Source organism: Schistocerca gregaria, chromosome 2, assembly GCF_023897955.1.
Source record: "Schistocerca gregaria isolate iqSchGreg1 chromosome 2, iqSchGreg1.2, whole genome shotgun sequence".
Taxonomy (NCBI): domain Eukaryota; kingdom Metazoa; phylum Arthropoda; class Insecta; order Orthoptera; family Acrididae; genus Schistocerca; species Schistocerca gregaria.
In genome coordinates, this window is record NC_064921.1 from 205,803,778 (window position 1) to 205,816,924 (window position 13,147).

At 38.1% G+C, this 13,147-nt stretch overlaps 1 protein-coding gene across 2 annotated transcripts in view; it reads right to left on the reverse strand.

The window, feature by feature from the left end:
* LOC126336700 (glutathione S-transferase-like) overlaps positions 1-13,147 on the reverse strand; it is a 286,668-nt gene that overhangs the window by 21,067 nt on the left and 252,454 nt on the right. For both annotated transcript variants that reach the window (XM_050000656.1, XM_050000655.1), the window contains 2 exons: positions 12,646-12,813; positions 4,011-4,153 (listed from right to left, as the gene is read on the reverse strand). In XM_050000656.1, the coding sequence (XP_049856613.1) occupies positions 4,011-4,153; positions 12,646-12,813 (311 nt within the window). The remainder of the gene's footprint in view (positions 1-4,010; positions 4,154-12,645; positions 12,814-13,147) is intronic.

A 13,147-nucleotide genomic window follows, 5' to 3' on the forward strand; every position in this document is an offset into this window, starting at 1 on the left:
ACCCAACTCCTATTGTACCCAAATTGTTCCTCCTCGTCCACTCTTCGCAGCAGCTGTCTAGCTGACATTTTCAATTTGCCACATCCCCCAAAAGTCCTTACCAACTGTCCACAGGATGTATATGCAGACAAAGAAAAAACAAATCCGAGATTTCTCAGTAAAAATTTTTTTCTCTCTCTTTTAAGTGACAGCATACTTTCCCTCAGAACTGTAAAACTTATGAGCCCTTTGAATGGGTAAGGTTTTATACACCAGCCTAATACTTCAAAGTACTTTAGAAAACGAAACCCAAGATGAAAAAAAGCATTTCAGATAGATCTTTGATGTGCAGAAACATGTACACTGCATATTTTTGTTTTGTGAAAGTATAAATTCGAATTCCATCATACACATCATGTTAGTTTCTGAAGCACTAAAATCAAGACTGCGATGCACTTTTGCAAGCCAATCGTAGCTCATGTCATGTGATCTCTACAGACTATGACAGAAGATATTCATAGCATGGGTCATGTGATGTATTCAGCCAATAGCAACACTACTGCTAAGCAGCGCAAATACACAAATAGGAAAAAGTTAATGGTATAAATTAATACACAAAGTGTAGCTGCAAGAAAAGCTAAGGTTTCACATATAATATTGATCTTGAAGATTAATAAGCTACAAGAGAAACTAAGCTTTCACATATAATATTGGTCTCTTTTTGTCAGGCTGCAAATTTTCTTGGAATACCAGTACTGTATTATCTCATGTTTGGTCCTCTATGATGGAATATTTGCCATATGCACCACAAGATGAAAATGAACAGTTGAAACTAGCCTACAGTGTGGAATAAAACACTTTGTTTCAAATAAATTGACTGCCTCTGTGGAAAAGATTAATAACATCCGAATTTCTTTAGAAAACTAACAAAAATAACTTTATTGTTCCGTAAGGCAATTCATGCTTGACTCCAAAAAAATTTGAAACAAAATAAAATCAGAACAATGAAATTAATAATGTATTTAGCTTCCTGTAATTATGTTAATGTTTTTAAATTCACTTGATAGCTCCTGGCCACAGAAATCCATTTTGTTTTCTTTTTATATGGGAACTGTAAGTAAAGATGAAACAACAAAATAACTGAATGTAAACACTGCTCACATGGAGACTGCCTCCTCTTCTTTGCAGTTCACCATGCTCTGCTTATGCACAAATCTGGCAGCTTGGGTGCACCAGAAAAAATTTCCCAGGTGGCATCCATCTGTTTGTTGCAACTGCAAACATAGCTAATAGCCAGAATGGGAGTACTGTTCATACTTGACTTAACTGAGCATGTGCAAGAGTCTCCTAGCAAACCGCTCAAATGAATCTAATGCAAAGAGTTGTGATGTCATGCTCAACACAAGCAGTTGGTTGTTACGAAGTATTGCATAGTCTTCGTCCTAAGGCCTTTGACACATTTTGCTGTTGGCAGACACTTGCGTATGCACTATGTTTTGCTACTGTAAATGATTCATTTTCTTTTCAACTTAAGTTTTATTTTTTTTCTTCTCTTGTTTATGTTTTGTTACTGCAGTATTATTGTGCAGTAATGGGGTAGAGAAAAATTCTTTGTTAGAAAACTAAACTAATGAAAAATTTCCAAAATTCTAAAAAATTCGTAGGTTTTTCCTGGTTTTTTCAAAGATGAAAAAAATCCTGAGGTTTTCCCAGATTTACCAGCTGTCCTGTAGTGGATATCACCATGCTGCACCAAATCCAGAGCCAAAACATTCCCACAACACTATTGTTAACCTTTCCACCACAACACTCAGCTCCAAAGAAGTTTCTGTCCTACCTAAAGGCCTCACCTTTAGCCCTACACCCAAATTTAACCATACTGGATTTGTCAAAGACTTACACTACTTCTTCTGATCCCTGCAATGAAAACAATTCTTTGCCACAAATCCCTCAAACCAAAACCACCCTAATTCCAACATTAAACCCTGCCTCTTCCAGTTCATACCACCACCCAAATGTGATCCACCACCCACTGGTCACCTTCCAGGCATGACTTACCTCCAACTTAGCTTCATCATCCTTCCCCAGGTCCCTTCTTCAGAACACCAACCTTTCAGTATATGAAAGATCAGCCACACACAACTTCAAAATAGATCCTGACCCAGTCACCCTACATGCAGACAAAGGTTCCACCACTGTTGTTAAGAATCCCAGTGACTGCTTGGCAGAAGGCCTCCACCTGTTATCTGACTCCTCCACCTATAAACTCTTGTCAGAGTGATCCCATCCCAGAAGACCAATGCATACTTACTATACCCATAATATATTCCATACTAGCAGTGTACTTTGTAGAAGGATGGTGTGAACTAATGAAATCTGTGCAACATTCAAATGCAGTAGTGAATTACTTTGCATGTTTACTTCTAAATGTAAAGAAGGTCACATTTAATAGGGAAAGGAGAGTTTCTCTGGGAATGAGGTATGGGTACAATTCATGAACTCTGAAACTAAGGAACAGTCCAGATAGTGGTTGCATGTTCATGCTTCCAATGTGCTCATAAAATGCAAGCTGACACTGTCAAACCACACATGATGGTCAGATATTTTTTGGGATCACAAAGGAATTTTGACAACTGATTTCATGAAAGTAAACCATGAAAATGCTGTAACACCACTCTCACAAAACTTCGAAAGTCATTCCAAAACATATGGTGCAAGGTAATAACTGAAGGAATAATTCTCATTCATGACAATGTGCAACCTCATACTGCAAATCAAAATAAAGAAAAACTCAGATTTTTTTGGCTAGAAGATTTTTCAGCATCCTCCTTACAGTTCATACTTGGCACCAAGCAACTTTCACCACTTCTCCAAGAGGAAGGCTGGCTGGTTATTCAGCACATCATGATGGACAATGAACTCAAGGAAGCCTTCAACAACTGGCTGAATCAACAGATGATAACATTCTTTGATGAAAGGTGGTGTCACAGTATGCAAATGGAATTTGGATGGTGACTGTGTGGAGGTTCATTTAGGTACAGACTGTATGTTTTTATATGTTTTTTCTCTTTTTTAATAGCCAATCAAAGGATAATCTATGTATAGACCTCAAAACACCAAATCAAAGTGACTTTCACAACATAAATTTAATGTTTGGGCAAATGAGTAAAATAACATTCATGATGAAGCAGGGTGGTAAAATAAAGGAATGTTTGAATGGAGAAAATTAGCAATATGGAAATACTAAGAAGAGATATAACAGGATCATTACTGCCTTAAGTATTTCACCCATCCAGAATCCAAGGTGACATGGTATGACGTAAGAAGATAAAACAATTTCTCAGATATTTACAGAATATACTGGCCGTATGTCATCTCTACATACAAGTGCAGATAATAGCTACATTAGGGCCCCACTGTATTTTTGATGGTTGATTTACACTATATGTACATTATATGCTCCAAAACACTTGTGTGAGAATTCTTTGTTATGTAATAAATAAATGTTTTTTAATTCACCTAGCAATTTTCGTTACTTCTATAAAAAAAGTATAATAAACGATGGGAACTCAAGGTTCCTGAAAAGTCTAATACATATGAAGCGAATGACACCAAGAATAGATTCTTTCTGAAATTAGAAATGGATGGACCAGTTGCCAAGCCGCGTTCACATACCATCATACAGGTGTGTTTTAAGTACGGAGTAAATGTTGCCAATGATGAATGAAGATTTGGAGTGTTTGTAGATCAGTCTGTTATCATGACCTGTATTTTATATTCATTTAGGTGGGCTATATCAGTTCACAAATTATCACCTAACCTGAAATTGGGCTACACTACAGATGACTTTGTCACCATAATCAAGTTTTTTGATTGAAACACTATTACACTTGAATCACAAGTGCATTGCCTCAATTTCAAGACATCTGAAGAAAAAAAAGGATGTTCTAAATATGTAAATAATCATACACAATGGGGTAGTACTTTTAAATTTTCCATGGAAAGAGTCGCATGTTTCAATATTCACTTACAGCTCCTCCCACTGAAAATCCACCATTCTCCTCTAGTACTTTTTCAAATTTATCAAGAAAAAATGGTATTGTTTCCTTGAGGAGAGTCTGCTTCCTTTCATCTTTCCGCAGAGGATCAGGCTCCATTCTGTACTGGAAAAGTGCTGGATAACAAAAGAAATAAGCATTATAACTGACTTTTCAAGGCAAAGAAATATAAATGAAAACAATACTGGTAATTGTACTTAGGAGAGGATACCCCTCCAAAAAAGAAACTGGAATTTTTTTTAAAAGCTATATATTTTCAAATTGTTTACAAAACAACTTTATCCCCTTCAAAATAGTCTCCATTACAACTAATACATTTGTCACACCAGTGCTTCCATTGTTCAAGACATTTTTGCAGTCATCTTTAGAAATGGCTGACAGCTCCTCCCTAATTTTTTTCTTGACTTCTTCAGTGCTGTCAAATCAGTGTCACTTTTCATGCGTGGAAACTAGCAAAAACCACACAGAACCAGATCAGGTGAGTAAGAGCCTGAAGCAGCAGAACCAAGCCATTTTTAGCCAAAAGCTGTCTACCAGAGATGGTTGTGTGTACAGGTGTGTTGTCATGGTGGAATAACCTGTCTTATGTCTACCACAAATCTTCTGTTAAAATTCACTGAACCAAGCTCCAAGAAAACCCACTAGTCACTGACAGTTGATCAATAATCTGTTGACAGTCTGTGAGCACAAGCTCTTGAATTTTCAATATTTCCATTGATTCAGGCAGTTTATGGACATACAGAATAAGATTTGTCATCAGTCGACAAGTCGCCATTTTTAAATCGAGCAAACCACTCATGCACTTGATGTTCCCCCCCCCCCCCATAATGTCATCTTGGGAAGCTGTTTTTAACATTAAAATGGTTTCAGCAACAATTTCACAAAGTAGAAAACAAAAGTTCACAGCTGCACATGATTCACTTAAACTTGCCATCACAAAAAGCAAGCCGACCGCGGTGGTCTAGCGGTTCTAGGCGCGCAGTCGGGAACCGCGCGACTGCTACGGTCGCAGGTTCGAATCCTGCCTCGGGCATGGATGTGTGTGATGTCTTTAGGTTAGTTAGGTTTAAGTAGTTCTAAGTTCTAGGGGACTGATGACCACAGATGTTAAGTCCCATAGTGCTCAGAGCCATTTGAACCATTTTTGAACAAAAAGCAAAACAAGAACAAAACAGCACTAGTGGAAACAATGACTGCAAATGAATATAACAAGCTGGGTCAACAACATAGGCAGCACTGAACTGACAATGAATTGTGCTATACACACCTACTGGCAGAAATGCATACTACAGAAACTGTGCCCATGGCAATGTTATTCTGTTTTTTTTTTCTTTTCTTTGTTCTTGGGTACCAGTTGTGTGTACTGAGCTTCCAATAGAAAAAAAATATCCACTTACTAAATTGTAGAATAAAACTCCATAAGTAAAGTATTATGTAAGTGTTAGTTATTGGAGCAGATGTCTTTTTACCAAGTACAATTTAAAAGGAAAGGACAGAAGATTAGGATTTAATGTCTCACTAACAATGAGATAATTAGAAGTGGAGCACAACTTTAGGCTAGGGAAGGAAACTGGCTGTATCCTTTTCAAATGGCCATCTCAGCATTTGCTTTAAGTGATGTAGGGAAAATACGGAAAACCTAAATCTGGTGATTGAGCTGCTGTCCTACCAAATGCAAATCTAGTGTCTTATGCTTGTGTCACCTCACTTGGTGGACAAAGGAGAGGAGGAGATTATACTGAATTATGTTAATCTGAGACAATCAGTTAGGATCCTGGATGAAGGGAGAAACAGAACAAAATGGGAGGTCAGTAATCCCACTGGATATGCAAATGGATGTATTGATATGTGTAACACCACCCATTTCAGGTGAGGCATCTGCAGCAGGAATACTGCTGATATTGCAGGTTGGTCACATGAACTTCCATAATGGGAAATACAAGGTCCAACAGCAGTCACTTTCGAAGTTGCTATAATCTGACTTTACCTCTTTAAGTGCATTATGTTTGCTGTTGCTATTTACTTGGACTGAGTCAGAGTTGTATTTTATAACTCTTCATCTGATGAGAATGTGACATAGAGAGAGAGAGAGAGAGAGAGAGAGAGAGAGAGAGAGAGAGAGAGAAAGTAGTTTATGTAGCAATTACATTGCAGTTGCAGAAGTACGCCACAGCCCCTAGCCAATTCATTTCAGGCAGTCATCACGTGATGGAACTACATAAAAGTTTGTTTCATGCAACAGTGCAATACATTTCGGTGAATTTCTTTGTCAATACTGGCACATCAGTTTCGGGTATTAACCAGTCCAGAATATTTTTGCCTTCAACATGTATTTTGCCATTGCACCTTGCCTTCACATGATGAAGAGCACTCCATTTGCTCATCAGTACCCAGTGCTGCCACTGATTGCCTTATATACAATTTATGGCACTGTTTGACTGTCGTTTAGAGGAAGCAGTTGACTTTCAGGCCATGTTGTTTTAAAGATAATAACAAGTTTGAAATTCTTCAGAGCTTGCCCGATTTCATTGCCCATTAAGGATGATGTTAGATTAAGCTAGATGGACTGGAACAACAAGAAGTTTTGTCCCCCATTTCTTACAATCAGCGGGTTTTGCCATTAGCGCTGGTTAGGAAGCCTGGAGGCTCTCCTCTGTTGAGTGGAGACTTTATGAAAACCATTAATATGCTCGTGTGGACACTGATGCTTAATTTTTGTCTCATACAGATGAGATTTTTGGGATGAAAACTCTTTCCTGAAAGTGATGTAGTGCAGGCATATTTTCAGTTGGAAGATTTTAGATCTTAGTGTTGAGCACACTGTTCAGACTCTATCAATATAACAGGTTGCCTTTTCCTGGGACCAGTGCTCCCATATACTCCACACACTTCTTAAACAGACTATTGCAGAGATTCCTTACTCTGTGAATTATCTTAGTTCTGTCCTGCTCACTGGTCATATGACAGAACAACATTTGTGCCAACTACAACTGCAGCCCTTGAACAGAAAAGCCTAAAGTGTAACTTTTTCAAATGTGCTTTTGCTCAACAAGTGGTCCTGTATTTAGGCTATTTCCTCAGCAAAGAGGATGTTTGTCCCATAAAAGAAAATGTAGAGGCTACTCGGAATGTGCCTGTGCCTAAATGCATTGAAGACCGTCCAGTTTTTTCAGGAAAAGTTATTTACTATCCACAATTTATTCCCCAGGCAGCCTCCATAGCTCACCTGCTAAATCATCTCCATAATAAGTACTTCCAGCTGCCAGAAGAGTATATTCTGGCTCTTCAGGAGTTAAAATAAGTCCTCCAATCAGCACCCTGTCTTGTGAGTTACCAGTCCCATCTGACACTGGTATTGGCAACAGGTGCCTCCCCATATGGCATCCGGGATGTACTCAGTCATAAGTTAGAAGATGGTTCAGAGAGGCTGATGTTTATGCTAATATGCTTACTTCACCTCAAGAATTTATTCTTAGATTGAAACAGAAGCATTAATTATCTTTGGTGTCAATAAATTTTTCCATATGGTCACAAATTTCATCGTACTACCAACCATAAACCACTCTTGCCTCTTATTGAAACTAAGGCAAAATTCCCAGAGTGTATGGCACATTGTCACCACTGATGTACTCTCTATTTGTCAAATTTCCAATACTCCATCCACTATTGCACTTCCACTCAACACTCTGTCTCACCTTCCAGCATGTCTGGATCCTGAAATGGATCACTGGGAAACAATTTATTTTCAATTACACAGCCAAATGACATTTTTTTAATGAGGTTTCCTTTTTCCCAGTGGCAGCATCAACTATAGGTTCAGCAAGGTGTGGAGCTCCTTATGAAAGATCATAAATAGCACCAGTTAGCTATGACTCTTCCTGCAACATTGGGTGCTCCAACTCCTGCATCAATCCCATAGGACACTTTCCAGGACGAAGCAACTGGCAAGATGCTACATCTGCTAGCCTTGCATGAATGACAAAGTGACACATGGGGTTCAGAAGTGTGCTGTTTGCCAGGCACATCAGCCAGCCCTACTCCAGTTGTTCTTTCCATCCAGTGTCAGCAGAGCTGTGTGACCAAGTTCACATCAAATTCGTGTGCCCCTTCTTGGATCCATGAGTTTAATGATTGTGGGCTCCTCCTCTCACTACCTGTGTGTCACCCACCTCCAGCAGACAGCAGCAGTAGCAACCAGAGTGGGAGCCTTGGAATGGATCTACACAATAGAGAGTATACCTCACACCCTGGTGACTAAAAACCATCTCTAATTCACAGTAGGTGGTTTTAGAATGTTCTGTACCTGCAGTGGAACTAAGCATCTTACAACACCATCTTAACATCCAGCCTAAAATGGGCTGGCAGAATGGTTTCTTCACACTTTCAAAGTGCAAATGTTAAAATCCTTAGGGTCTGCAAAATTGGCTTCAGTACTAAAAACCTTCCTAACTTCTTACATCATGCCCATCAATAACAGAAGCCTAATGGAGCTCCTTCATGCATTCTCTCACAGGACACTACTGGATCACTTGCTTCCAACTCAGAACATGAAACAGACACAGCTACACCATTCTGTGTAGTTGTGTCTGTGTGGGCATATACATCTTGATAGAATCTGGGGCTCTGTGGCAGAACAGCAGGGGTGCCAAATAGTGTTGGTGGTTATAACATGTAGGATGCTGAACCAGCACTATAATTGCAACACCCTTATCAGCAGATTCTATTGTTGGGGAGATCGCCATCACCATGTTGCAGAAATCTCAATACTGATAACTAACAACAGATAAGATTGGAGAAAACTTAAGAAGATAGGACAGACAGGGACAGCGTAAAGGTCAGGGTCAACTGCCTTGACTCTCACTTCTAACTTTATAACTTTTCACAGTAGCCATTTGGTCTCTCTGCACTATACTCTATCTCTTATTCAAATATAAAAATCTTCATCACAGCGATCTTGTAATATAATGCAAATCATGTTAGATGTTCAGTTGGCTACCACATTAAGTGGGTTGTATCTCATCTTGACATGAAGAGTGTAATGTATCCCAATGTTGTGGAATACCAGTATCTGAATTTTAAACAAAGTAATATTATGTGATTCAAATACAAGATTGGCTCCTTTTATTGATTACTAAACTTAAAAAAAATTGCGTTTTTTTTTTAATTTAATGTGATATGTTAGTATAACTGTAAATATAAATGTCAGAAAAATGGAATATTTAAAAGCTGATGGGAACACATTACATGGAACTAAAAACACTACTAGTTTGAGAAATGGGCTGAGGAGAGGAAAGAACACAATGGGACATCATTAGGGACAGATTCGTGATAGTGCGGAATATGTTGATGCATACAGCAGTAATGGAGGCAGCTGGCAGCCACACAAGGGTAGTATGTTGATAGAAACAAAGAAAATAGTATAAGGGGAAGGACTGAGAGAAAGAAACAAGGAAATAAAATTTGGGTGTGAGACAAGCAAGGGTGTAATAGGATGATATAGAGTGAGAACTTGTTAGAGGCTGGAGGCTAATGGGAAATTGGGTCGAATAATTCTTAGAATGAACCATTGATGTCTTTACTTATGAAATATTGCACACAATAGAATACTGGACAAAAATAATATTTTCACTACATGATATGAGAGCACAATGTTGGCCGTTTTAAGTTTAATCTGAAATTGGTGACAGTTTATAGATTATTCAAAAAAAGTCAATCATATACAATATATTGGTTGTGCTTCCACTGCGACACTCTTTGCATTATATACATCTTTCAGTGATATGAGAAACTAAAATCTTAATTACTTTTCAAAAATTATAAGAAAGTGCACATCATTATTGGAAACTTGTGAAGAACTTTCATTTTCAAACCAACACATGCAAACTGAATGTGTGCATTTGCATGACTGTGGTTTTATCAGCTGAAGTGAAGAACTCAAAGTCAAGAGGAGAGTACAGAATGTTTTGGGGATGGTTAAAGCTCTCCATTCTAACATCGTGGATGGAGGAATATGTAGCAACCTGTACTAATGGGTGAGGTTATAGAAGTGCACTGAATCAGTGCTTCTTTTCTTGTATGCTAATGCTGATTTGTGACAACAGAAGCGCATGCATCAAAATTGGCTATGCTATAGTGATCACATATTGCTTTAATGTTCTTGCAGTCATATTTAAGAGTAGTATTTTGATTTTCTGTTTGAAAACTAGGTAATACACATCTATAAGCATACAATGGTAATAACATTTGATTATCCAAAAAATTTGTTAGCTCCCTACCCAGTTTTGCAAATATTTCAGGTATCATACTGACTGACAGGTAGTCAACTCATGTCTGTAGATTACATTTGTTGTTAGAAATGGCCATGTGTCTTAACAAACACATCACAGTTACATTTCTTGTTTTCAGTTATATATTATCAGTGATAGGAAAATGTGAAAAGATAATAGTTTTATCACTGAATTTCAATACTGTTTGAATTTATTTTCAAATAGTCATTTATGCCTACTGGTTCAGTCACACAGCTACAATATGTACAACAAATTTTAACTTTTTGTCTGAGTACCATATTTCATTAGTCTAGATATCAGATTATTAACCCTCACAAAGTTAATCTGATGTGAGTTTAGTTTGCTGTCACAAAACTTTATTGTCTATGATTTACATAGTTCAGTAATCTGTAAGAATGTTGTAGGCCTATGTGTGGACTCGTCAATAAACCCACTGAAGCTTGGATTATTCTCAATAACTTCTAGAAAGTTGCTGCATTTTAAGCTTTTTGAAACACAGTGCTGTATTCCTTGTAGATCCAAGCAGTAGAAAGAGAAATAATAAAAATGTAGACAGTTGGAAGTGATAGCAAAGGAAGTACATGGTGTTTTAAAATGAATACACGGGTTTTAAGGCTTTGCAGCATCTATTACATTCACCTTACAATTATAAATAAAACACTCCATCTTCAGACCATGAGTGGCCTACCAGGACCATCTGATCGCCATGTCATCCTCCGGGGAGGATGCGAATAGGAGGGGTGTGAGGTCAGCACACCGCTCTCCCGGCTGTTATGATGGTATTCTTGACCGAAGCTGCTGCTATTTGGTCTATTTGGTCTAGTAGCTCCTTAATTGGCATCACAAGGCTAAGTGCACCCCCAAAAATGGCAACAGCGCATGGCGGCCTGGATGGTCACCCATCCAAGTGCCGAGCACGCCCGACAGCGTTTAACTTCAGTGATCTCACGGGAATCGGTGTAACTACTGCGGCAAGGCTGTTGCTTACAATTATAAATAACACATCAAATAAGAGAGCAACTCAAACAATTTTGTTTGTATGCCTGTGTGTAAAAGGAAGAGAATGGAAAAAGCCAACAGTGGCTGAACAATGTGTTGAACAAGTGAGAGACTTTCATGCGTAGCCCCAAGAAATCAGTTCAGTAGACTAGTCGTGAACTAGCAGTTCTTGTGACATCTGTGTGGATACTTAAGGAGACACCTAAAATTATGTCATTATCATTGGCAGTTGTTACAAGCTCCAAAGCCTACAGAGTTTGGTTTATGTGCCAACTTCACAACCAAAACATTGCTGCATGGCAATGAAGATTTTCTGGATCATGTCGTCTTTGGTGATGAATTGACGTTTCACTTAAGTGGAAATGTGAACACAAGTAATGTGTACATTTGAAGGTCAACAAATCCCCATGAGATGATATAGCTGGAAAGAGACTAAGCTGAATTTTTCTGTGCCATATCCTGGCGGAAGTTTATGAGGAGCCTTTGTTTTTCGGTGAAGCAACTATTAGTGGTATTTCTTATCTTGATGCTCTAAATTATGGCTCTTTTCCTCAGATGGAAGGAGCTGAACCACAGAACTTTATTTGGCAGCAGGATGGTGTGCCTTCTCATTGGCATAACTCAGTGCACGATTGATTAAACGACATTGTACCTTAACACTGCATTTCTCACAAGGGGCCAAATGCCAGAGCTTACTTTGCATTACCTGCAGGTTCATACAAGAGCTGACTCAACATGACTTTTACATTTGGGGGTTCATAATGGATCTTGTATATGGTCTCTGCTACTCACTGAACCACCTGACTTTAGAAGCAGTATTGTTGCAACAATTATACCAGACCCATTGATCAAGGTTTGGGAAGAACTCCCACACCAACTCAATGTCAGATGAATGGTGGTCCCATTGAACACTTGTAAGAAAAACTGTTTCAGCTGCTCTTTTGTTTGATGTATTATTTGTAATTGTAAGTTGAATGTAATAAATGCTACAGAGCCTTAGAACATGTACATTCATTTTGAAACACCCTGTATTACTCATTCAAGACAGACACACAGCATAAAATAAAAAGAGTGTATTAGACAACTAAACAGGACAAATTAGATTTTTCACATTTTTGTATTTTACTGCCTATCAACAGATTTGTGTAACCATACTGAAGTGTCTTATTGGTGAAAAATGGACATGGAACTGTTACCAACAAGCTTCTTTGTTAGTATATCTGTATCTCTATTTGATAGAAGACTAGACCCTATAGTATTAAGAAATTTCTCTGATACAACTTATGCTAAAAAAAATTTAGCAATGAAGTGTAAACGAATACCTTGCTTTAAGTCAGAGAGAGTATCAACAAGTACATCACATTGTAAGCTTTCCCACTCGTCTTTACCGGCCAGCCCATATTGCCTGGCAAGATAACGTGCTATGGCATTTGACTGGGCTACTTGTTTTCCATTTATTTCCAATACTGGTACCATTCCGTATGGCATCCCTGTAAAAATTAAATTACACTTGAATTAGAAAATTTATGAGCTTCTCAATGCTTTCTGTTCCTGAGCACTTGATTAAATAAATAAATAAATAAATAAATAAGTAAATAAAATAGAAATAGAAGTTTGACATGTCAAGTTGCAGACAGGCACAATTAAAAGACACTCACATATATTGCTTTTGACTACAGCCTTCATCAGTAAGAGAGACACATCCCTGTGTGTGTGTGTGTGTGTGTGTGTGTGTGTGTAGGGTCTGAGCATCTTTTAATCATGCCTCTCTCTGCATCTTCACATGTCTACTTTATGACAAGTAGCAATCAGTCTTTTCTTATG